Raw genomic sequence first — 25,439 nt, 5'->3', positions numbered from 1 at the left:
GACTTTGGTTCAGCATCGCAGGGTCTCATGGGAGTTTTTTCTCAGGATGTTTTTTTTTTTGATTTGCTGGCCTAAACTAACTAACTAAAAAAGTTAGTGCCTATAGTCAAGATGTTTCATGATTTTAGAAACGTATATATTCTGTATACTAGATATGCATGTCCCATAATCTCTTTACATTTTGGTTTAAACTACTAACATGGTTCGGTCATCTCAGTTTGAAGCTGCAGTGTTGATGTTTGTGCGCAAGAAGTCATCTTATCGGCCTGAGTCAGGATTCATGACAGTAAGAGGGGTAAAAATCTGATGCACCTTTAACTTTTATTCAACATCACAACTCCTGTAGTAGACATTTTGGTCTGAGAGAACAGCAGACTATGGATTTTTCTAGTAGTATGTCTCAACAGAAAAAGCACTACAAGTATGAAATGACAAAAAGAGAGACAAGAAGGTTAAAACATGGCTACAGGCCTGCATGCACAGAACGATGGAGTACATGGACTTGTTCTCCTCTAGGTGAGTGCTGTACAAAGCGCCCAAGCTACCATTCAAGCGGTGGGCCAGCAAATTCTCTGCAGGTAGCATTGTGTTCATAGAGCTGTCTGAAAACCGAGTCTGGCGTACATCACACAGTAGTGTTGGGTAGCATCATGAACGACAAATCCATTCAAAAAGGCACAATCCCATCCTCAACAGTCACCCAGCAAAAAGCTTAGGGGGAAACATACAGGCTGAAGTCATCAGAAACTAAAAACTACAAGTCCCACGGTTGCATCCAACAAAGTGCTCTGTGGATGGATGGTATAGCAGCAACTTGAGTTACGAGAACATCAAATCGACTGAAGTGACAGCACACAATGTGTACGAGTCTGTAAAGCAGTCTTAGTTTCCACTGGTCCTGGGTCAGAAAACAGTCCTAAAGCATGTGTTTTTAAAAACAGACAAAGCATGTTTATTTAAAACTAAAAACAAAATGCACCCAACATGAGAATATCCCTCTGTTCTTTTTTTTTTCTCCTCCTTTTCTTCCCGCTGGCATGTAACATGTTTGTGTTTACTGTATAATTGGAAACAAATTACAGACATTTATTTTGGGGATACAACATGGTCATGTTTTCATTTTAAAAATGTTCATTTTTTCCAATTATCAGCAGCTGTACTTGTCTCATTGTATGCAGGCTATTTTTTTCTGCATAGAACAGAAAGCAGGACACCACAAAAGCATTCACTGGAAACTTTGCAGCAGCATTTTAAAAGAAGAGGAGACAGAAATTGGGCCAGCGACTGCCTTTTTCAAGTATTGTGTGCAACTGTTTTCAATCCATTGTCGAACAGCCATGATGTTTTACTCTCTTCCATAGGAAGGTCAAAGCGCATTTTCCTCCATATACAATTGAAACATTTTGGTCGGCTATTGAATAGAATTCGCCAAGCTTAGATTAATTAAAAACGGGTGGGGGTGGCATTACAACTTAAAAAAAAGTAAATAAAAACACAAACAAAATTGTCTATCAATAAATCAGCTAACAAGCTTTCTATTTAAGTACACTGGTATTTGTGAGAGATAAAATCCTTTGTTATTGGTTATAAGACAATAACTGATGTGAGTCAGTATTTCGGCATGTCCCGTGTGGTGGTTTGCTGACATGAGTACAGAGAAGAAGAGACAACTTTACAAAATGATCTTTTACCTACTGAGTGATGATTATGTCCCCTCAGTGTCTGTGACAGTGTCTACCACTGGCTGACTCGCAGCTTCCTCCATGGGCTCACTCTGTTCATTGTCTACGTCCTCAGGAGAGGCGAGCGGCTCCGGTTCACTGTCGGGGAGCACAGAACTGGGAGAGGGTTCTTCAGCGGGCTCAGGAAAGCGCTCGGGAGAGCTCTCGGGAGAGGACTCGGGTGTAGATTCAGCCACAGTGCTATTGTCCATCCCAGCTCCGTTGACCCACTGGGGTCGAGGTGAGGATGCTCTCTCTTGTGACTCCTTCTCCTCCTTCCTCGGGCTTTCCTGCTCCTCCAGAGAGTGAGTGTCTTCGGGGGGGCTGGCAGCTTGTGTGAAGGCCACGGGTGAGTCTTGGGATGAGGCCTCAACCAGCGGTGAGGCTTGGCTTGGGGTCTCAGTGTCTGGAGAAGCAGTGGTTTTGGATGGGGACTGGGATGGGGACTGGGAAGGGGACTGGGAAGGGGACTGGGATGGGGACTGGGGCGGAGACTGGGTCTTGAGCTGGGATGGCGATTCTATTTGTGGGGGGGTCTCAGGTTGGGGTGATGACTCGGCCTGGTTGGGAGCCTCAGTCAATGGGCTTTGACCTTTGTTGTCAGATGACTGATCAGGTGATTGGGTTGAGGGTGGAGACCTAGATGTCTCAGATGGAGCTGAGGTTTCTGACTGGTGCTCAGGCACAGCTGCTTGGCTCTGAGATGGAGGTGGGGACTTAGTCTGAATTTGAGGCAGTAGCTGATTCAGACCCAAGAGAGACGGGTTCCCCTGAGCTTGGGGCAAGAGTGGGGACTGGAACCGGGACTGAATCTGGGGGTTCAATTTGAGCGGTGCGAGCAGTTTGCCTTGGTTCAGGGTCAGATTGGGATTAAGAGGTGGAGTGGGAAGCAGAGGTGTAGGCAGAGGGAGAAGAGGTGTCCAGCCCCCACGTTCACGTTCCCTCTCGCGGTCTCTCTCTTTGCCGCGGTCTCTGTCGCGTTCGTGCTCTCTGGTGCGGTCTCTGCCTCGCTCCCTGTCTCTATCTCTGTCTCTATCTCGATCTCTTTCCCGCTCTCTCTCTCGCTCTCTGCTGTGGCGGTTGCCGTTCATCTCATTCCTGAAGTCAAAATCTCTCTCATCCCGGTCTCTTTGCCTGTCCCACGGGCGTCTTCGCTCGTCTAGGTCTTGATGTTGTTCGCTCTCAAAAGGTGCTACAGCACCACCACCACCACCACCACCACCACTACGGTTCCAGGCCGGTGGACCCCCAACAGCCCCAGCATTGCCCGAAACTCCAGCTGCTCCTCCTGCCGCCCCAGGACGGCTTTCAAAGCGGTTGGGGAAGTTCTGCACAGGTGTGGGTCGCTCTTCCTGGAAGCCCTTTGGAACACCAGGGGCCTGTAGGCCTCCTCGCATGCCATCTCGTTCATCAAAGTCCCCTCTGGTCTGGTTCCAGCGGTTATCAGGAGTGAATCCTGCAAGAGCCTGCAGACGCCCCACCAGGCTGGATCTGGCTGGCTGAGTCCCTGGGGTCTGGAGCAGGGGAGGCCTGCCTACTCCACCACCTCCTGCTGCTGCTCCGCCACCTCCAAGGGACTCCCTTTGCTCTGGTGGAGGGGTCCTCAGCAGGCCTGTGCTCTGCTTTTCCATTGGAGGGAAGCGGTAGTCCTGGTCTTTGCCCTCATCAGCTCCAGAGGAAGACTCGTCTTCTTTCTTGGGGACATTTTCATTGTTAAGGTTGGGGGCCCTGTTGAAGGGATCCAGCTGAGAGAAGGGAGCCCTGGCACGGGCTTGAGCCTGGAGGGAACTCTCAAGGAGGCCAGCAGCCTGCTGGACAGCACCCTGCTGCATGAGTAGTGGGAAGCGGGCTGCAGCGCCAGGTTGGAGGAGGTTAGGTCGCACATCCAGAGGCAGCAGGCCAGGCATTCTCTGAGCAGTCAGACCAGACTGATGCAGCTGGTGGGTGAGCGAAGCTGTGGGGTGCATGCCAAGGAGACCCATCCCACTGCGGACTGCATTCTGCATGCCTGGGGACAAAACACAATGACAGAAATTCATGTTAAAATTCTTCTCAGCTTAACGGAGATAAACACTCTTAAAAAAAGAAACTCTATTGGTCTCTTTCAGGCAGGAACATGTTGGCATTGACTCACCTTGCAGTGTAAGCTCTGCAGCAGCATCCATACCGTCTGCAGACTGTGATGTTTTCTCATTGGCGGCCTGCTGAGCGTGGACTCCCAGTGTGTTGAACACACCGGCCATGAAGCCGCCGGGGATAGTGCTGGTCGGTGGAATCATAGCAGCAAACGGTGATTCCTTGACAGCTTCTTGGCTGTTTGCCACTGAAGGCTGCACTAACGCTACAGGTGGGTACAGGAGAAACAACTAAATTAATCCAAGCCAAAAAAAAATGTTATCAAAAAGTGTTGAAATGACACATTGTACATTTTCAAATCTATATTCATGTTTTAGTTATAAAGGTAAGCATTTCCTAAATACTCACAATTGGCTGCTGAGACCATGGCTGCTGTCTGTGCTGCCTGCAGAAAACCTATACAGCAGAAAATGTTTTTTGTGTGAGATTGTGAATTTCTGTAGGTCAGACGCATTATTCTTTATATGACCGTCATTTACCTGGTGGAGGCTGTGAGGCATTGAAGCCGGCCCTTATGAAGGGTGGTGGCGGCCCGTAGCCTGGTGGGGGTATGCCCATGGTGACAGGGAAGGTAGGAGGCACCAAACCGACAGCACTGGGAACAGCCTGGGCCACTGGGAGCTGGATAAGAGAGATATGAGAGTGTGCGTACAAAACATTTATAATTTATTCACATTTTTAAGTTATATGGTAACAAAAGTTCCTGATCATGTCCAAGTAGTTGTTTAAGCCTCTATTAAAGTCTTTTAAAAAGCAGATGCTCTCTGATGTCTAACAAATCAAGATGGAAGCACTGTCGACATTGTCTTCCAATAAAAAAAAAAGAAAAGGTGGGTTCAAATCTGTTTAACTGTTCTGCCCTTTTTACAAACAAGAAAATCAAATCAGTGTTCTGTACTGTTCACATTGTACCGCAGATTAAGAGCGTACCTGTACAGGCATCATGGTGACCTGCTGGTTGTAGGTCTCAGGCTGGGCGTTCGATACCGCTATAGTCTCAGCGATTAATGGCTGACTTGGAACTTCCTTAACTGGCTCAGCATTCTTGGCTGCTTCCCACTCTGCAGAAACAAACGTTAAAATGAAAACAGAGTTATCAACCATCATCCAATTCTTTGGATTTAAGGAGTTTTGCAACTCAATCTTTATCTTAATTTTTCTATGGTAAAAATGTGTGTGTATATATATATATATATATATATATATATATATATATAAATATATATATATTTATTATTTTTTGCAGACAATCTGTGTTATGCTCTCATCATGTGTGCCTCCATGTCCTACTTATATCTGCACAAGCATTTCTACTGAGTGAAATAAGTTAATATGTTATTGTGTTTCTTCATACCATCATTAACGGTCTCCTGGTCAATGATTCCTCCCTCGGCAAAGTCATCCAAGTCATCCAGCTTCACCTTCTCCCAAGGTATGTAGGTGACGCCCAAGTCTACATCCCAAAACTGCTTGTACTCCTGCTTTACCCCTTTGTTCAGAGCCCACGCAATCTGGATCAGACACACAGACATGAGAAGGTCAAGAAACGGCATTTTTCAAATTAAGTTCTGGGAGCGTACAAGGATCCATTAATTAAATTATAAAAAGATAATGTTACCTTTATGATTTTGGAGCCAATCTTGAAGGAGCCAGTGCTGAGCTTCTGGCGTGCGCGGTACGCATCCTGTCTGTGGACCATACAGATGTAGGCACAGCCTCTGGGAGGGATCATCTGAAGGAACAAGTATGATTTATGAGCAGTTTGAAAATGAAAAGGAGAGAGTGCAAATGTCTAGCATAGAGGAATGACATAGACATAAAAAGATTAAGCTCAAGGTAACTTTATGGTTATGACAAATTTAAGTTCATATGACGATATCATTCTAAGATTTTACAGGTCAAAGAACTTGATAACATACTGTAACTTAATTAGAGGGTTATGGGGGGGGGGGGGGGGGGGGTTTACTTACATTGATGGACTCTATCTGGCCAAACTCTTCAAATAAGTTGGTGAGGTCTTGCTGAGTGGCCTTTTTGTCCACCTGTCCAACCCACAGAGTCGTGCTGCACACTAGGTACAGGTAAGAGGGGAAAACAAGTATTAATAAATCAGAAAAGCACTGACAGCAAACAACTATAAAACATATTTCTGATGCAATAACTTCCACTTACCACTTAGAGTCTTGGATCGTATGGGAGGCAGTCCTTTCTTCTGCCTCTCCTTCTCTCGTTCTCGGGCGCGTCTTTCACTCGAGTAAGACCGTGACGACTTCCTCTTGCGGTCTCTGGAGCGTGAGCGTGACCGCTTGCGGTGTTTACGTTTCCGTGAGCCGGAGCGGGACCTGGACCGTCTCCTCTTTGGAGACCTACGGAGAGAAAAACGACCAAAACCTTTGGGAATTCTTTCTAGGCTGATTTTCATGTCATCACACCACAGGCCTGCGCCTTTTGAGCATCGACACTTGTTGCGTCTGTTCTTTCAGGGCGACAGGCAGCGCTTTTCTAAGAGGTCATAGTTTATTCTACTTAATCAACAGTCAAGTCAGCAACATTCCAAGCACATTTAAAGAAAAATGTGGTTTCAGAAATAAGTAGAACTGACCTGGAGCGCGACCTGGAGCGTGTTCGGGAACGTGTGCTTGCGATCTTCTTCTCCTCTGTCTCAAAGATCTCCTCCTCCATACCATCTGGGCCCTCGTCCAGATCCATGTCCTGAAAAAAGACAGGGTCATGTCACACACCTCTTCACAGAAATACAAGGTAATGTAAAACTGCAGTAATTACTCGAAGATCTAGACCTACATCTAAATGAACATACAGTAGCAGTCAAAAGTTTGGACACACCTTCTCATTCAATGGTTTTTCTTTATTTTTTATTTTTTTCTACATTGTAGATTAATATTGAAGACATCCAAACTATGAAGGAACACATATGGAATTATGTGGTAAACAAACAAATGCTCAACAAACCAGAATATGTTTTATATTTTACATTCTTCAAAGCAGTTGAATGAGAAGGTGTGTCCAAACTTTTGACTGGTACTGTACTTAGTGCAGTCCTTGAGTGAATACATTCATTCCATTTACAAATGTAAATAAATACAACCAAGGTATAACTAAATAAATATGATTTACAAGTACTGGTAATGGCCCAGTGGCCAGGCATACCTGCTGTTGGTTATCTATGGTGTCATCCAACTTGTTATCTTGCTCAGAAAGCTGTGCCTGGCTGCTGCTCTGAGCTGATGCAACTGAGTTTTCGTGCCCAAAGATTGAGTCCTGCCCCTCCATGCTCATTGCCTGAAGGAATAAAAAGAACAGTATACCCATTATGTGTCATTTATTAACAAGGCATCTAAACAGGCATGTCTAGGCATATTTAATCATAACCACAACTATTTAATTGATGCAATTTTAAGGTATTACTTATATGTAATTGGCTGTATGAGTGCTGGCCCTTCTGCTCAAGTATAAGCCGACTGAATGTGCAGGTAACGTTATAGGAGTTGATCTCACTGCAGATATTAATGTCATGTATTTACTATTATTAAGTATTAACTACCCGGAATAGTTAATATAGTGCAACTTGGGAGAGAAAAACATCCATCTGTTAAATCCTCTAAAGCTCCAGTACACCATTAGTCCTGAAATAAAACAGTTTGGGAAAAAATGAACAGTGTGTGTACCTTCTGCTGGTGCTGCTGGTGCTCTAAAAGCTGCTTCTGAAACTGTTCCAGGTTCTGCTGCTGTAGCTGCTCAGCCAGCTGATGGAAGAGGGAGCTGTTGATGGGCTCCGACACCATTGGCCTGGAAGTGGTTAGCAACTCAATTAGATTAATGAAAGTGCTTGACACATTGAAAGGACTCTGGATTAAGTTAGTTTGAGTGTGGGAGAAATAATACTCCTATCAGAAAACAACTTACAACTGAGATGACGAGGAGTCCTTTTTAGACTCTTCACCGCGTTCAGAATCATTCCCAAAATCAAAAGGACCCAGAAGCTTCTGCAAGGAACACACAACACGATCACATTAGTAGGCATCAGTTGACACAGGGAATAAGAAACTTTTCATTTGCTGACTGCAGCATTACCTTATTAAAAGAGGACACCCTCTGCTCCAGGGGGTTGAGGCTGTTGGCAGTAGCGGCGGCTGTGAGTTGAGCTGTCAGAGCTTGTAACTGTACCACCAGGCCGGCATCCAAGGCCTGCAGCAGGGACGGCTGGGGCTTCTGCTGCTGCATCTGTAGACTCTGCACCAGCTGCTGCAGCTACAACAGGTGATATAACACAGAGCATTTGACACATTTATAAACACCAACGGCTACACAATCTGCAGAGGCTACTCAAGCAAAAAGGACAAAGTACTGTTTTACTGGACATAAAGATTCTTAAGGATTATTAGTTAAACATAAGCAAAACAGTTTCAGTTTCGTAGTTTATTAACGGAGATGCTGGGTTCACATGCTCACTAACCTGTTGTCCTTGGGGACTCTGTAGGATCTGTGCAACAGCAGCCACAGTGTCTGTGTTGGTTATCTGGGAGGCCCAATCAGGCAGACCCTGGACTATGTTAGCCGGGGTAGCAGGGGTAGCTGGGGTGCCTGAAAACACAGAAACAGTGGCGTTAAAAGAACTCTGAAGTAAGCACATTTCATATTTGTGTAAAACTAGTTATCTGACAACACTGTATGGTTTTGTGTGCACTTTGACTGACCAGGTGTAGTGTTATTGACTGGAGCAGCACTGCTGGACATGACCGGTGTGATGCTGGGAGGGGCGATCCCTGCCGCCATGTCCAACAGAGGCTGGATGATGTCACTCTTGAAGACTGCATTCTTTTGCCACAGGTTCAGGACTCGCACTATCTTACTCTAAAAACAGAGATAAAGATGAAAAACAGAGTTTTGACATATCAGTAAAATGCAACTCTGAAAATAATTGAAAAGATAAAAGACTGCCAGAGAGTCCAGGGCCAAAAACTTCCACAAAGGTTAAAATAGGTATTTTTGAACAATTTCTCATATTTATCAAAGATAATGTGGGACAAGAACAAAATGCCCAACACATATACAATGTATAAAGAGAACTGGATACAGCGCCAGAGGTTGCGCCCTGTTCTTTCCAATGAAAATTACTCAGTGGCGCATGAAGTTGAAAAAGTTTAACTTCTGTAAATAGAAGTCAGATGAAAATATCCAGATCTTTTGTCAATCTTCTGCATCCATGGGACTTCTGGAGCATGTGCTCTAGCGTTTCCTTCAATCCCGCCCCCCTGTCTCAGTCTATCACATCGACAGAGGAACGGAAAGAACTCTTGATTCAGCCATTTAGTGCATTTTACCTAAAAAAAATGTATCTGCTGAGCTCCTGAAGTTTCTTTCCCAACACAAGTATATGGGAAAGTTTCTGGTGGTTTGGCCAGACGTTAAGTGAGTGACGTCACTCACTCACTTACTTATTCGAACAGTGAAATAGAGTGAGATTGCTGCCAATCCCTGATCTATTGCTCAAAGCATTGGTTTCTGTAAAAACTGTGGCATAAATCAAGGGGTCTAATATAATCTCTCATGAAAGCATGACAAGCCACAGAGGAGAACATCCAAAACCAATTAAAAATGTCTGACCTTATCATCGGAAGGGCAGCGGTAGAGCTGCTGGAACGTTGCAATGATATTCTTGCTGAAGCGCGGGGCAAAAACATCCTTCTCCATGCCAAACTGGTGCCGCGACTGTCTGACAATGGAGTCGATGACGTAGAGCCCAGGAACCTTGTATTCTGGTTTGCACTGTTGATACAGAAACAGACAGCTGGTGTTAGGATATTTTAATCACAGAGAAACAATACATGAAGTTACTGTCTGGGGCCTTTTATGCATTACTTGAGTGATAAATCTATCTATTTACAGTGCTACACTTAAAGTAGATCACAGGCAATATGTGAAATTGATTGTTAGAAAAAGAGAAATTTTGCAATATGAACATTAATCTCACACTGACCATATTAGCCATTAGGATCACGTTCCTGTCTTTATTTGCATGTCCTTTGTGACCGGTTTAGGAAAATCTAACTTTTGACAGAATTCACCAAATCATCACACTTAATGAAATGTCCAAATGTCCTGAAAAGGTGTGTATATTGACTGTTTTAACTGCTAAAGTAAAGCTCACCTTTAGAATGAACTTCTCCACACTCTGGACAACATGCTTGTAGAACTGAAAGAGAAGCAGAGGAAAGGGAACATTTTGAGTGACTCCAGTTCTATAAACTTTAATGTAAAATTAGCTGTAATATCATTTTGTCTTCCAAGCCATTATCATCATTTAGACTTCAAACGAATATATAATCAATGTTAAATCGATGAACTGAAGATTTTGCAGGGTGTAACAGAAAGAGGCAAAGAATCACCGTTCAAAAAAGTATTACTTTACTCTGGGTAAGAAGTAGTATAGGAGATATTCCTCTACAAGTATAGTATAGACAGCAGGAGCAGCTTTCAGACAAATGTTTAAAAGGACAATCCTCAAATCTTCCAGTAGCCAGTCACATAAGAAAAGTAATCATTGTTGCAGGTTATTTCACAAATATTCAGCATACACATGTTGTTATGGAAACAAGTATGAAAGGAGAAATAAACTAAATTAAATTTAACAAATCTAAAAGACCAGAATGTCCAACAAAAAATCATCACTTTCATTAGGTCGTCCAGTCCTTGATTCAGTCAATGCACTCTTTAATCACATGAAGCCATTACAACCTAAAAGGTGAGGAGACAGCCATCAACTGACAGCTGGCAGTTCGGTAGCTCTCCAGATAATGGCTGTGCCTGTTCAAAGCATTAATTATATGACAGTTTGGCTCAGCCTGACAATATAGACCAACCAAAATTGTAGTTGAAGGCATACTGGTTTCCTCTCATGTTGATAGCCTACATAAAAATTTAGTTTAACGATGTTTTGAGGTGAGACAGGAAAAGGAAAAAGCGATGCAGGCCGCACCAAGTTCAAGTTAATAAACACAGAAATAGCCAGATATTATGCAGCTTCTTTTTAATGCAAAATAATATTTGCTCGCAGTCTGGGGTTTGGGAAACTCTGCTTGGATCTAAAACAATGTGCGTTTAAGTTGTAATTTAGAGGAATTTACAACATAGTCAAGCAAGGATACTTTAGATCTATGTAGTTCATATGATTTTGGAGTGGTTTGTGACTACTACAACTGAAATGGCACTGCGCCTTGTCTACTACTAGGAGACAAAACACGACACGACACTTTGCCTGCACAGCCAAAGTCTATGAAAGGTCGGTCAATGTCAGGAAATGTAAATTCCTACTATGAATCTTGGACAGGTAAACGGTAACAATCACAGCCAGTCTTAATCAGTAGGTGATCTCCGTATCTCTATGGCTGTCTTATTACTAATCGTCTTGTAAATTAACATTTAAACTAACGGTCATTGTCATATTTGTAAAATATGGTGCGTTTATGTAACTACACCATCAACAATTACACATGGTAAGCAGCATAATCACTTTTCTGATGAATCTGCTGTTCACAGCGCTGCTTTGGCTGCTCTGAACCTGCTACTAATATTTAACTTTTAAATGATTGTCAAAAACAAATTTCATCTGACTGGGAAGAAAAAAAAGTAGCTCTGCTGAGGTATGGCGGCTCACTTTGCCCAGAATATCAGCGTGCAAAGATTAGGGTGCTTTCACAGCTGTAAATTGGTAATTTGGGAAAAAATGAACAGTAACTGGACCAGAACTAAAATGCAGAAGTTTAAGCAGGGCTTCAATACTTCTGATGTTACGAAGAAATAATTGATCACAATCATTAGTAGTATTATCTGTAGGGCTGTAAAGTCCTAGTCGACTGGTCGACTTATTGGTCGATACGTTCTGGGTCGACCAAAATTCTGATTGGTCGATTTTTTGCCGTGTTAATTTCATAAAGTCGTCATCAGGAGGAAAGTACCAAGTGCTAATGGGGGTGTTTTCAGAGCCCTGTTTCACAGAAAACAGCCTGTCTTCAGAGAACACCCCCCTTGTTTTCACTATTTTGGATTAGCCCAACCCACTAGAGACAGGTAGACTGAAGAAGGTCCATGTTATTCAATGTCCGGTGGTTTAATTGCTGAATATTTATTTTTATTTTGAGCGTTTCATTTAAGTTTCATTTGAGTCCTCCTCCTCTACCATCCATGTCAAAGACATCGGCAGTGTGGCAGAATCTTTCCAAAAGTCGAATGTAAAATTTGCAAACAACAGTTTGCATATCACAGCTCGACTACAAATGGCGTATCATCTAAAAACGGTAATATTTCAATATTATAGCCTATTAATATCATATTAAACATATTTCAATATTTTAGTCTAATAATCGTTTATTCGTTTTATAACGATTTTTAGTCGAAATTTCAGGGTTTCAGTCGACCAAGAATTTCTTTGGTTGATTACAGCCCTAATTATCTGACTGCAAATTCATCTCAATTTATGAATAATGACAAGCAGGCAGAGGCAGCACAGTACAAAAGCCATTGTACTCTCATATGACTGGTGTGAACGTCGGGGACAGCACACACACGGGGCACCTCGTACAGTCTGGGCTCATTACTGAGGGAGCGTTGTCACACACTTCTGAGTGAACTTAACCAACTGTCAAAGTTCCCAGGGTTCGAAACAAGCACAGCAAGTTTAACAGCTTTTGATCTGTTAATCAGGGGAAATACCAGCGTTGACATGCATACATGTTGATTTGCATAAATAGCTCAATAATGAAATTGCTACATGAACAGATTTCCTTATAAGAAAAGGAATTTCTAAGTAGTTTAGCTTTTTAACCCGAGATCCACATTTTAATGCGGTCTCTGTACGGTTGTTGGTCTGCACCAAAGCTAGATTGACAGCTTTCACACCAGCTCAAACAAACTGGGCTGTCCGACAAAATGCTCCGGGGGTTTGTTTAAGACGGCCCAACAGGTTAGGTGTGAAAGCGACCTTACACCCGGGGCAGAGCCAGGGTGAGCAGCGCATGAATGGTGAATCGCTGAACTGCTATGTTTCGCATGTGCGTGCCGTCCACACAGACAGCGTCATAGAGTTGGCCTTTCATAATGGCCATTTCGTTATAAGTATCATTTTATATACATTTTTGACAGAAAAGGTTGGGAAGCGTGCTCATTTGTAAATAATAATCCATATCCAATCCTAAACGGTTACTCCAATTATGTACGGAGCCGTCCAAGTTTCTGCCTTTCCCACAACACTGTCATATTTCAGAACAAAAGGGATTCAGTCCAAGGATTAAAAAAGAAAGAAAGAAAGAAAGAAAGAAAGAAAGAAAGAAAGAAAGAAACGCTTCTATGTAAGGTTGAGGTAAAATTAACACCTAAATAAAACACAAGAGGTTCCGAAATGCACATATGCTGCGATGCAAATGAGCTACTCAAGGAGGCAGTGTGGCTAGCTTGTACGACTTTCTGGGGTCAAAAATATGTAGCACAGGTTAAAAAACAACGCATGTTGATGTATAAAAATACTGGAATTCAAGCCTCAGCGGTGAGGGAGAAAAGTCTTTGCCGAAGCTTTATATATATATTCATAATCATAATAATAATGTCTGACAGATTACACATTTACCCTCTTCATATTGCAGTAAAAACTGGCATTGGCGCACCCTTTTTTTAAATATGGTTTTGAAAAATCAAACCAATTGATGTCGACCGCTGTGGCAACATCTAAACAAAAGCACAAGTTCCACAATCAGCCAGTAGATGGAGTCAAAGGGCAGGAGATTAGGTGGTCAGAGTTTATGGTTCTTTATCAAAGGGACCATATAGACAAATATGATCTTTCCAATTAGATAAAGCTCAAAAGCCACAGATTAAAGGATAGGATACTAGGAGCCTAGATCAGAGTGATGCGTCACAGTTCAATGTTAATTAAAAGATGTGCTGTGATGTGATTTTGTTGCAAAGGTATTACAACTGTCAAAAGTGTTAGCGTTTCACTAACTGTGCAAAGATATCACACATTCTCAAAAACTAAATAAATAGGTCTTTGTGGAAACATGTCAGTGATTTGCAAGTAAATCATTTCTCCAATCTTTACTTAAACTAAATGTCCATATTTACATTAAGACACCTTGCATTGATCTCTGCAGCTGAAGCAATTTAAAAATGAGCTTTCAACTAAGCAAAGTCAATGCAAGGAAAACAGATTAGCTTGAAAAAAGTTCAGGAATGCCAAAGTTTACAGTGCACCATTCATAAAGTTTAAAATAAACTGGTATTTATAAAAGACAATTTATACTTGTGACTGCCTTGAGACTATGTTGTATATCATATGTTTTTTAATTTATTTGATTTACAAAAAACGTAATACAGCCTGGAAACAATAAAAGCATCTCAATTGCAATGCCATTTAACTCAGAGCCAGCTATGGGTCCCCAGTAAGGCTAGCAGTGACTGAACATTTGTGTCAAGACACTATTGACAGTATAATACTGGGAATTAAAGTGCACCAGTCAACTTGCTAGTAAGCAGTAGCCTTGCTAAAGCCTTAAATTATGTAAGATCTGACATCAGTTACTCAACAGATGCCTTAAAAAAAAAACAGACTCAATGACAAAATGAGCAACAGAGCCTTAATTAAGTGGAGTGTAAACCCAATAAACACATCAGTAGTCCAAGTAACCCAACCTGCTTTCAACACCAGCTATATTACAGGCAAAACATGATAGCTTGACAAAGAAAACAGGGATTTGAAATGTGTTAATTAAAACACAATCATAATTTCGGGCTGTAAAGTGATTTGAAAGGCCAACCCAATCATGTCTGGGGACGGTGTATAAAGACCCAACGTCCCGTTTGAACTGAACAACAAAAGAAGACCGTCTGTCTTTTTTCAATTTGTGGCTCTTTCACAGAACATCTTTAGAACTAAAACACCGCTGAGATTACTCTGAATCAACCAAATAGCTGATCAACCCCAGCATCAATACTAGTGATGGAACAACAATATTATTTACTCACAATTTAGCTTAAATAAAAATACGGCATGGTAGGTAGAATGTGCAGCCAAGTTAAGATAGAGTAAAGCAGAGGTAAGACGCTGTGTCTGCATGTATTTACAGGCAGGGAGGATGAAACTGACTGAAAAGTAAGGAGGCAGAGACTGGCGACGACAGCACTGTCAAGAAAACCCAGAGTAAGAATTATGGGACATGAAATATCGGGCAACATGCCATTATGAAATGGGGAATTATTGAAGGAGGGCATTTTCATAAGAAAATAAAACAAGAAAAAGGACTCAAATTAAAGTCGTATTCGAGGGCTGTACGGAATGCTTTTTTTTTTTTGTTTTACATTTAAAGCCTCTTCCTTTGCTCAACTTAGTGCCTGAGTTGAGAGGCTTAACACGAGCTGAGGAATCGTGTGAAATTTAAGCAGCAGTGCTCATGATTCTACCGGTGTGCCACTGCAGAATGAATGCAGGGGAAAACACTTACGTTTATCATCAAATATTCTGAAATACCAGGGTTTAAAAAGAACAGAACAACAATAGATATACTGAAGAAAAACTGGGCAGGATTTGAAAGTTGATAAAAAATTTGAATGTGAATGTTATAAAGGAAGCGTCAAATGTGTGCAAAAGTTGGAGGAGTTTCTAAAGATGAGAGCTGCACAGACTTTAAGTCAAGGTTCTAAAAATATTAAATTAGGTCAGAAAAAGACTCATTTCTCTAGCTGAATTTGCATGAGATACTAAAAATATAATTGTAAATGTGGTCATACAGAAAATTTATGGAAATCAAGAATTGATATGCATCGAGAATAATTTTCAAAATGAAATCCAACCGTCAGAGTTCACGATATTAAACCCACCGTAAACCTACTGAGCACAGGCATGCCTCTCTCACAAAGGAAAACACCTGCTTTCACACTAGTTACTGCAGTGTGGACCTGTCTCCATGCAACTGATCTAGCATATTGTAGACTCTCATAGTCTGTGAGAGTGTGCAAAGGTTAAAGAAACTTAGTAATATTTACTCTGCCTCATTTTTAAGTATGAGGCATATTTGACAAATTATTATGAAAAAATAGCATATCCAGCAAAGTTTTCACCTACAAACTTGTGGTTATTTAAGTGACTGAAAACTTCAAAGAAAGACTTCAAGCACTGGTGGGATCCCTCTTCAACCAAAAAAGTGAGATTCTCCCTATTCTGAAGATTAGCAAAATTGTGCAGGATTTTTTTTATTAATGTTAAGACTACCAGAGGCCCTACTTTTAGTATAATCGACTAGGGATTTGACAACTGACATTAGGTCAAAATAAATTGGCAAATGCCTTTCTGCATAACTAGTTGGTTAGTCTGGTAGAAGTATTGCTACACAATAAACAGTACATAAAAAAACGAGCAGGCGATAAGAGAATAGGTCAACATGCTTCAGAACTACACAGGTCACGAATAACAGTAACACACGTTTGGTCTTAGACAGCCAGCATGGCGTGCATCAAATGCAATGTGCAGTTTAAATCCATTACAATGCTTAATGACTTCATTCTCAAGTTGAGTTCTGAGCCTAAGCTTGTTGTAGTCTCAACAACTACAACACCAGTTACACTATTAAATCTTATTTGTTTTAAGAGGTCTATCAATACAAAAGAGTCTTGTTGGTTACAGTACTGTTGGCATTAAAGGTAGGATTGGTAATCTTGTGAAACTAGCAAGAGTTAGATGTAAAAAAAATAAAATGATCCTACTAAATAACTTAGCCCAGCATTTCCGACTCTTTTCCAATGAACTAAGCTAGCAGTACTAGCTCCAAAATGTATTCAATCTAGCAACAGTCACCTAGCAGACAACACTGACCGCCTTTCAGGGCCCCCTCCAAAGTCACTTCCCCCAAATTATCATTATGAAACAACAGGCGTGGCTGTTGTTGGTACTCCCAGTTGTTAAGCTAGCAGTTTGTTGAAGAGCAGGTTAGCCTGTCTACCTACTATACATCTAATCGTGGTGTTTTATACTACTGTCATTTTTAGAATTAAATATGATTTACTAGGGAGCCTACATTTAGATTTTTGAACACTCTGGAGCAATTGGAAATGCGAACAATCCTACAAAAAGCCACAACTGTAATATAATTCTGCATATAGCCTCGTGTGATAATATTCACTACTGGGCCTGTTTGTAATAGGCACCGACAACGTTTTCGTCACTAATAAAAGGACATACGTGTGTAGCAGTGCACAGAGCGTTATTCGCTTGTATGTAGCTGAGAGAAGATCTCTAGCCTATAACTTTACAAGTTAAAGTCTAGCACTCCAATACTTAATTACAAGTATATTAAGAAAAACATTCTTAAAGTATAATGTATAAGTACTCACTATGCACCCAGACAGGCTCTTTAGTGGTACATAATATATTATATCATAAGATTATTATGCAGTTACAATAGAGCTATATTTATTGTTTTAATTTAATGCACAACAATGCATTGTATGTCATACATAAGTAAAAAGTACAATTTTCCCTATACAATTTAGTGGAGCAGAAGGTAGCATCAAAATTGTACTTAAGTACAGTACTTGAGTTAATATACTTAGTTTTGTTCCACCACTGATTCATACCATGCTGTATCAAAAAAGAAAAGGGTGCGACCAAATGATGTGCCGGTGGGACCAACTGAGAAAGTTGGTAGCACCAGTGGAAAAGTTAGTCTGGAGCCCTGATCTTTATCTACAATTGTGCTGAAATACTGGATATTTCTGTGTGTCCTGGGCAAATATAAATATATATCCCACAGGATTTTGCTCTTGGAAACAATTCTGTGCCCTTATAAACACGTTAAACATGAACACTTTGGTAATGACAGGAAAAAAAGTCACAACAACAAAGCAAGGTAAACGCAAAGGGGTCAGTGTTTCAAGATTGGTCGGGTGGGTTTCTGATACTGACACAGGCCGCTGACGCACTGAACATAGTTGGCCAGCCGATGCATTCAAGAATGGTAAAAACCAGAAGGTAATATGACACTTCAATGCACTAAATGGGTTTAGTTTTTCAAGGACAATTTTATCATATGCAATTAAAGCAATAAAAATATAGATTTTTCTAGTTAGAAAAACAATTAGTTGCTCAGGCTTCAATTATCTTTTGTATATTTACTATTGCTGTTAATAGGTGCAAAACGGGAAAGTGAGAGCATCTTTGCTCAGGTAGACTTTACTCCACTACTACTAAACATTAGTAACAATGCGCGTATTTGTAGCGAACCGTTCGGTACGAGGCTTTCGGTTCGGTGCGTATGACAAACCGAACATTTCCTTGGAATAAAACTATTGCATTTGTAAAATAAATACAGCCTCAAATCGTGTGAAATATAATGTTCTCGGTGGAGCCACGGCGCTCAACATGGCAACCCACACGTCGTAACACGCAACGTGCTGTCTGACACTCCCACCACCGAAGAAAAACATTCTACTCCGGAGATTGGTCCATTTAAAGCCGCGGATATAAGGCCCTACTCTGAAATGAAAAACGCAGGCTTCACAAACATGCTTAATGTTTATCAGCCTTTCACAAGCCCGTTCCAGTCAGACCGTAATTCCTGTTTTGCACAAGTAAACATGAGCTCAAATAGAGAAACAAATGACCGGATCACCCGCTGTTGCTCTGACAACAGACGGATGGACTGTAAAGGGCTTCACAGAGCTACCTGACTAACGGCACATTACCTCCCTGCTGAATGGGAGATGAAAAGCCGTGTTGCTGCAGCTTCCTATACACACTTTTTTATCACTGTTCAAAGTAAAAAAGAACATACTTTATTATGTTTGGTTTTTTTATAAATACAAATATTTCCATTAACAATAGTCCATTTAACAATCTATAAAAATAATGAAATGAAGACGTAACTGATCCTAGATGAGCTCTCATACACTGACCCTTGATGCTCGTCACTGTGTTATCATACTATCAAAAGTATCAAACCAAAACTAAAAAGTGACAGACCGAATGTGTCATAAATTCCACCGAGTGGAACTTAACTGGTGGAGAATTGTGACATTTGACAAATGCACAAACTACTCAGGAAGCAAGAATAAATCACTAATATAAATCATTGAATAAAACAAGATTTCAGCACTGGTGACAGCAGAAAAGAGTAGAAGATACAAACAATTTAGGCCAGACACCCAGCACACGAGAGGAAAAGAGACGGCCATCTTCAGCTGAAAAGCACTGTACCGCATCTGAGGCAGGGCTGTTCAATATGGCCTCAAACGTCTGTCACAATATAGGTCATTTCAAATCTTGATGGGTGAATTAAATACTTGGCAAAAGTATATTGTCATTGAATAAAGAACTTTAGTGGAATATGAACAAAACGATTTCAAGTGTAATTTTAGAGAAATGTTTCCCATAAATTACCTAGACTGTCCTTCTTGAGTCTTTTTTTGCCCGAAACAGATGTATCATGAACCAAAACTATATTTTTATGCTTCTTAACGGGAGTGCGTCTCCCTTGTAGCCGCAACCAACAAGCAGCTGGCAGCTCCAGCCATGTTAGCTTGGAAACCCTAGCATGGACCTCAATGCTTCCCGGGGGCTGAGGACTTAGTGCTCGCTGTCCCCTCTCGCCCTGACGGGAGTGATGGAGCCCCCGATCCCAACATGACTCTGAACCGGGGCATGCTGGCCTCATTGCGCAATCTGCGGCGATGTCGGCAACCAACCCGACCGGTCTCGAAACACAGACCCCGTCTCGTTTACCGTGCTTTGTGAGTGTGTTTTTCTAGCCGTGTCATCACCATTCATATTTACACAGCCAATGTGTTTATGATTAAACTGTTTACTAGAGAACAGTGTAAAAATACTAACAAGTTAAAGTCCTGCATTCATAATGTCGCTTAAATAAAAGAACAAAAGAATCAGCATAAAAATGTACTGAAAGTAACAATAGCAAAAGTATACTCATTATGCAGAATGGCCCATTTCAAATAATATAGTAGGCCTATATCATTGGATTATAATTATTGATGCATAATGTGTTCAGCAATTACATTTTACAGCTGGTAAGGGTGGAGCTAGCCTTTCTCAATATATGTGCCAATTTTGAAAACACAGCCCCACTGTGTGTGCAGTAAGACATGAATCACGGCTAACCTGTCAAAACAAACACTAACGGTTTATGCACCGTGAAGCAGACAACCCTCAGGGAATGAGATTATGATGTTAAGAAATACTGTCACATTAATGCGATACTAACGAGTCTTTAACGACTCAAAGATTCTGCACAGCCTATACCATGTGAATTAATAAGGTGTATATATGTGAAGTCCGTTATCTTGAGGATGAATGCCAAATTGCTGAAACTGTGTGCTTCGTGTTAAATCAGCATTTCCAAGAATTGACATCCAATAAACGGTTGAAATCGTATGAATAACCGATGGCAACTTGTCTATCTGCATCCTCACAACTCCTACAGTTAAATCTCACCACATCAACTAATGATTGATCAAGCACCATGAATACTCAATATGAAGCAATTCAGGACATGCTCTGACTTGACTACCAAGAAAGAAAGGTGCAGCAATTGGACCACAACACAAACATTGTCATCAGACAATACAAAAAGAAAATGGACAAGATTGCACCATTAACTTCAGACAAAATCAAGAACACTGACCAACGCATGATAACCAGAGGGGAAACAGCAAAACCCCCGCTTCTCTAGGTGTGTGGGAGCAAATTAAGTTTTAAATGATTCAAGTCTTCTTCCATCTTCCTTGTGAAACAACCCATACTCCTACCTAAGCTGGTTATGGATTCTCTTATCTCTTTGTAACTCTCTCCACCCCATCCTCCTGCTTCACTTTCAGTGCTTTGGGGGAGCTGGGAGAGCTGCTGAGGGAAGGGGAAACAGGTGTTATTCTCAAGCAACACAAGGCACAGAAACACCAAAAGTACAACAGTCCCTTTAAAAAAGAAAGTGTACAAACTGGATAAGGAAACACATTATCAGAATATGTATCATTAAGGACTGGTGTCCTGTACTTGTGCTGTCAGGATTTGAAATCTTAAATGAATTACCATGTAGTAATAATAATATTACCAACAAATATATAAAAATAGCTTCACTCTTGTCCTGCATCCCTTTAGCCTCTATAACCACAGAAGGTCATAAGTACTTGGTTAATGTTTGCCTTCTTTCTGACAGGCGTTTAACAGGCCCAGGTTGCAGGAAACCAGCAATTAGTGAAATGTAGTGTAAGCATAGAAGGAAAATGACAGAAAGGCTTTCATAAAAAAATAGAAACAAATCCTAATTCGTAGGTAAGAACGGATTTTAATGTTCTAAAAAGCATGTTTCTAAAACTAAATAAAAGGGGGAAGGATTCCCCATAGATGTTTTATTGCAGGTGAGTACAGCATTAAAAGTTATTTTGATGTGGGCCTATCAGATTCATTTTGACTATCCTTTTAAACCCAGCCTAGATATGTTACTGCTTGAGAAAAAATGATGCATAGTAAAAAGTTTTTATATGCCTACAAATGATCGGGTTACATGTCATATTTAAATGTGTTTATTACTGACTCCCTGTATTTGTGTCTCACACTGCCGCGTTAACTACGAATAAAAGGAGTTGATCAAAATATCACAATCTACCTTCAACATTTGTTCAATTGACAGCTTTTGCTAATACAGTAGAGCAATACTTTTTTTTTTGTTTGTTTGTTTAATCAAACGGTGATGTCTCAGTTGGTAGCATTTACAATGAGACTATTTGCGAGATTTGAAAGGGCAGACCGTAGACTAGGAGACCAAATGGTGGTGCAAGTTCAATTTACGAGTTAAAGATGATTATAGTGCCACATTTCAGAAAGTAGACAAGAAAATCTTTTAGCAAAATCAGGTAAAGGATTTGCAACTTCATTTGCAAGATCTTTTAAACGTTATTCAATCCTCAAACTAAATATTAAAATAAATAAAAAAACTGATTGGTGGTATTTTTGGTTTGTTATTGTTGTGTAAGGTGCAGCCATTGCCAATGACGGATGCTGTAAGGCAAGGCTGTCTACAAAAGATGTGTTTCAGCAGCTGTTTACACACAGGTCAATAAACGGCTTTAAGTCTTGTTTCTTCTATTTTCAATAGTGTAACTGCAGTGGTTGTTTATAATATAATAAGAATAGAGTGCTTACAAAACATGGGTGAAAACAAAGTACTGCGACAGTACTGGCAGATGACTGAAGCTGCTGCGTAGACATCGTGTTAAAACACTTGCAAATGAACTGCGTCTAGTCATACTATTTTTAGCTTAGAATATGCGTCAATAAGTAATTATATTGTTAATAAGTAATTATTAACAGCACTGCACTTACGTCAGACACCTTGTTTCTTTTCTAATTCCTGTTGCTTGCTTTAAAAGTGACCCTGAAGCAGCCGATTCATGAAATTGACACGAGGAGTTATCCATACAACCCCTCCTCATTTCACTAAACTTAAAATAAGGTGGCAGACGGCTGGAGGGATGCCTGAAAACGTCCCTATTGTTGTTGGCTATATTGTATGACCTTTCTAGTAAATTTCTAAATATAAAAAGGTGTTTTTTCTTTAAAAACGTTAGAAAATAAAGTAAACCTCCCCAATCTTTTTAGTGGTTACGTCTTCAGTCTGATCGAGAGAGAGCACAGCTGATAGGCAAGCGGCTTGTTTACATGACATATGGTAGAGCTTGCTGTTAGGACCAGTTTTTTGTATTTAGGTTGATTTTCGTTACATAATTTAATGCAATTTCAAATAGTTTTTTTGCATATTTTCTAAGATGTTCATTTTAACAGCATAGCTTAAAAAAACACAGCAGTCTCCTGAGTGCCTAATTTTAGATCCTCCAAAGCATGTGAATATGGTCGACCAGCAGTCTTTTCAGAGTGATCTGAGCCTTGAACTGCATCATGATGCACCGATAATGTTACTTTAACAAAAATAAAACCATGCATGTTGTTAGGTGAGATAGAAACCCGATCTAAAACGCTTTTAAGTTGATTTGATACACAGATTAGTAGATTGTGTTATGCAAAGAGTGACTGTCGTATCCTGGTCTAGTTTCATATTTACTAAAAAACGCAATCACAAAACTGCTCAAACCCATAAATAAACGACCCCTCTACCTAATACCTGCAGCGCATTTTATCCAATGTAAGCAAAATGTATTGTTATTCCAGTTGTATGGAAAATTACTCGTGCTGTACCCACAAGATGGGCTGTTTATGGTTCGGCATAGTACGAGTGTCCCATATGGAAACTGGGAATTAACAAAAACATAGACCCGTATGCATCACGCTAACATATTTGGGATTGCTTGTTAACCCTTTCCTCTTAATTCATTCCACTAACCAAATATGTTTTTTCGCTGCCTGCCTTAGTTTGGTTAGCCTAACTGGTGTTACAGTCTCAAGGCTTTACAATAAACATAGAGGTATCTGAAAAATACTCAAATCCTGTGTACTATTTGTAACTAATGCAATATCCAAATGTATTTATGAAAGGACATAGTCATCAGAGGTTGAAATACGTATACGACCCTTCACAGTTTTTAACAAGAAAGCATAATTTAACTGTTATTTAAAAAAAAATCCTATATATATATATATATATATATATATATATATATATATATATATATATATATATTATATATATATATATATATATATATTCAAAAGGGTAAAGAGATGTCAAAAACAGTGCACTAGGCTGTGTGGATGAGTTCAACTGAGCTGACATTACGTTGTTAGGGATCAAATCACTGACATAGGGAGACCAGCAGCTTGAAAAGTACAATGACAGCATATTGTCACTGGCATCATAATTTAATGTTGTTGTATAACTGAAATCAGTCCTCAGAGTACACATTTGTATTTTCCTTTGTTTCCAGGTTCGCTCGAGTTAAGTCTTTTGTAAATCATCAACCACAAATTGGCCATCATTTAATTTAAGCCAGTATCCTATTAAATCACTAGAAATACTATAATGTAGTTTGTGGCTAAAACAGAGGTTCATCGTTGGGAATAGACGGCAATAATCATTTCTACTTTTTGCGTACCGTCTACTCATTTACTACTCTTAAAAAAGGAATGGAAAACCTCTCATGACTTACTCCATAGTCTAGATCAATTGTGGACCTGCTCCTTCTCTTAAGAATTTGTACTTAAGTTTATCTACAGTACCAGTCAAAAGTTTGGACACACCTTCTCATTCAACTACTTTGAAGAATGTAAAATATAAAACATATTCTGGTTTGTTGAGCATTTGTTTGTTTACCACATAATTCCATATGTGTTCCTTCATAGTTTGGATGTCTTCAATATTAATCTACAATGTAGAAAAAAATAAAGAAAAACCACTGAATGAGAAGGTGTGTCGAATGTTTTGACTGGTACTGTAGGTCAAAAAAAATAAAAAAAAGAAAGAAAGAAAATAAAAACCATGCGAGCTGGAGTGTGAAGCAGACATGTTGGAGCATTTGTCTCTTTCGTGAGCCTCTCTTTATTCCCCATCACCTGCCTCGTCCTCTGACTCTACATACTTACTTTTATAGCCTTGATTCCAGACTTGGTGATCTGGGTCATCTTGGCCTTGGAGATGGGAGGCTTGTACTCATTCAATGAGTACAGCTGGGAACAAAGACAACAGAACACACATTTAGTCCCCAAAAGAAACTACTAAACATAACACACTTATTACAGGATATTGAGGTTCACAATGAGCCTCTGTATTTGTATTAAAATGACCATTCACAATGTAATTGGACTCATTTATTGTTATGTATATGAGTGGGGGGGGGTTAAGGTCAGCATGTACACTGACTAACGTGGAGCCCTCAGTGTGGACGCAGACACGCAGACGTTAACGTTGCTGGTGGCCCCCTTTAACGGTTGACCTCAGACGTTAGATGACCGTTGGTACTAGCGGTTAAACTACCAGCCAATCCAGTCGTAGCGCGTGCCACCAGAACGCTAACATTCGACACCGCCAGTTAGCTCACCAAGTTGTCTCGCGCTGAGGCGGTTTGGCTAACTTGTAGCTAACGGTAGCAGTTGTTTAGCCGTTGCCCCCTCCCTCCCTCCCCCCCCAAACAGAACGTGGAACATATCTGCTCGTAACCTGGCAACCAAGCCCGATGTGTGTTAAGAAACAGACTGAAGTTAGCGGGGTCTGCGTGAGCCGGCCGCTGAACCACGCAGTGGAGCCGCGGTATTGTTGTGCACAAACAGCGGCCTTGTGTGAGGCTAACCCTCCTCTCCCAGATGCTAAAGTTAGCATTCTAGCTACCGCAAATGTGAATAAAACAACAGTTTCTGCTCGTGTGTCGTGATGGTGCGGTGGTTTCAAACAAACCTCGTTGTTGAAGGCTTTGACGGCCTCCATGGTGCCGGTCGTAGCTGACTGTAACTGTTTACAGACGTCCCCTCAATAACCGGTTAGAGACGTGCATGCTCGACGCTGGGTGAGATGGAGGAGACTGCCAATATGGCGCATAACCTCGGCTACAAATCTGCACCGAGCG

At 40.8% G+C, this 25,439-nt stretch overlaps 1 protein-coding gene across 1 annotated transcript; it reads right to left on the bottom strand.

Moving 5' to 3' along the window:
• Positions 1-313: 313 nt before the first annotated feature.
• Positions 314-25,413, bottom strand: scaf8 (SR-related CTD-associated factor 8). Its single transcript, XM_054614106.1, has 20 exons — positions 25,271-25,413; positions 24,463-24,546; positions 10,027-10,071; positions 9,483-9,644; positions 8,573-8,729; positions 8,332-8,459; positions 7,950-8,126; positions 7,782-7,861; positions 7,544-7,664; positions 7,026-7,157; positions 6,460-6,569; positions 6,030-6,223; positions 5,828-5,928; positions 5,476-5,589; positions 5,212-5,368; positions 4,788-4,918; positions 4,337-4,478; positions 4,206-4,253; positions 3,856-4,062; positions 314-3,729 (listed from the first exon to the last, which is right to left on the bottom strand). The coding sequence occupies exons 1-20, from the start codon at positions 25,298-25,300 to the stop codon at positions 1,706-1,708; spliced, it is 4,344 nt and encodes a 1,447-aa protein (XP_054470081.1). The 5' UTR covers positions 25,301-25,413; the 3' UTR covers positions 314-1,705.
• Positions 25,414-25,439: the final 26 nt, after the last annotated feature.

Source organism: Anoplopoma fimbria, chromosome 15 (genome assembly GCF_027596085.1).
Source record: "Anoplopoma fimbria isolate UVic2021 breed Golden Eagle Sablefish chromosome 15, Afim_UVic_2022, whole genome shotgun sequence".
In the NCBI taxonomy this organism is placed as follows: domain Eukaryota; kingdom Metazoa; phylum Chordata; class Actinopteri; order Perciformes; family Anoplopomatidae; genus Anoplopoma; species Anoplopoma fimbria.
Note: the sequence above shows the minus strand (reverse complement) of the source record. Positions and strands in the feature narration are given on the sequence as shown.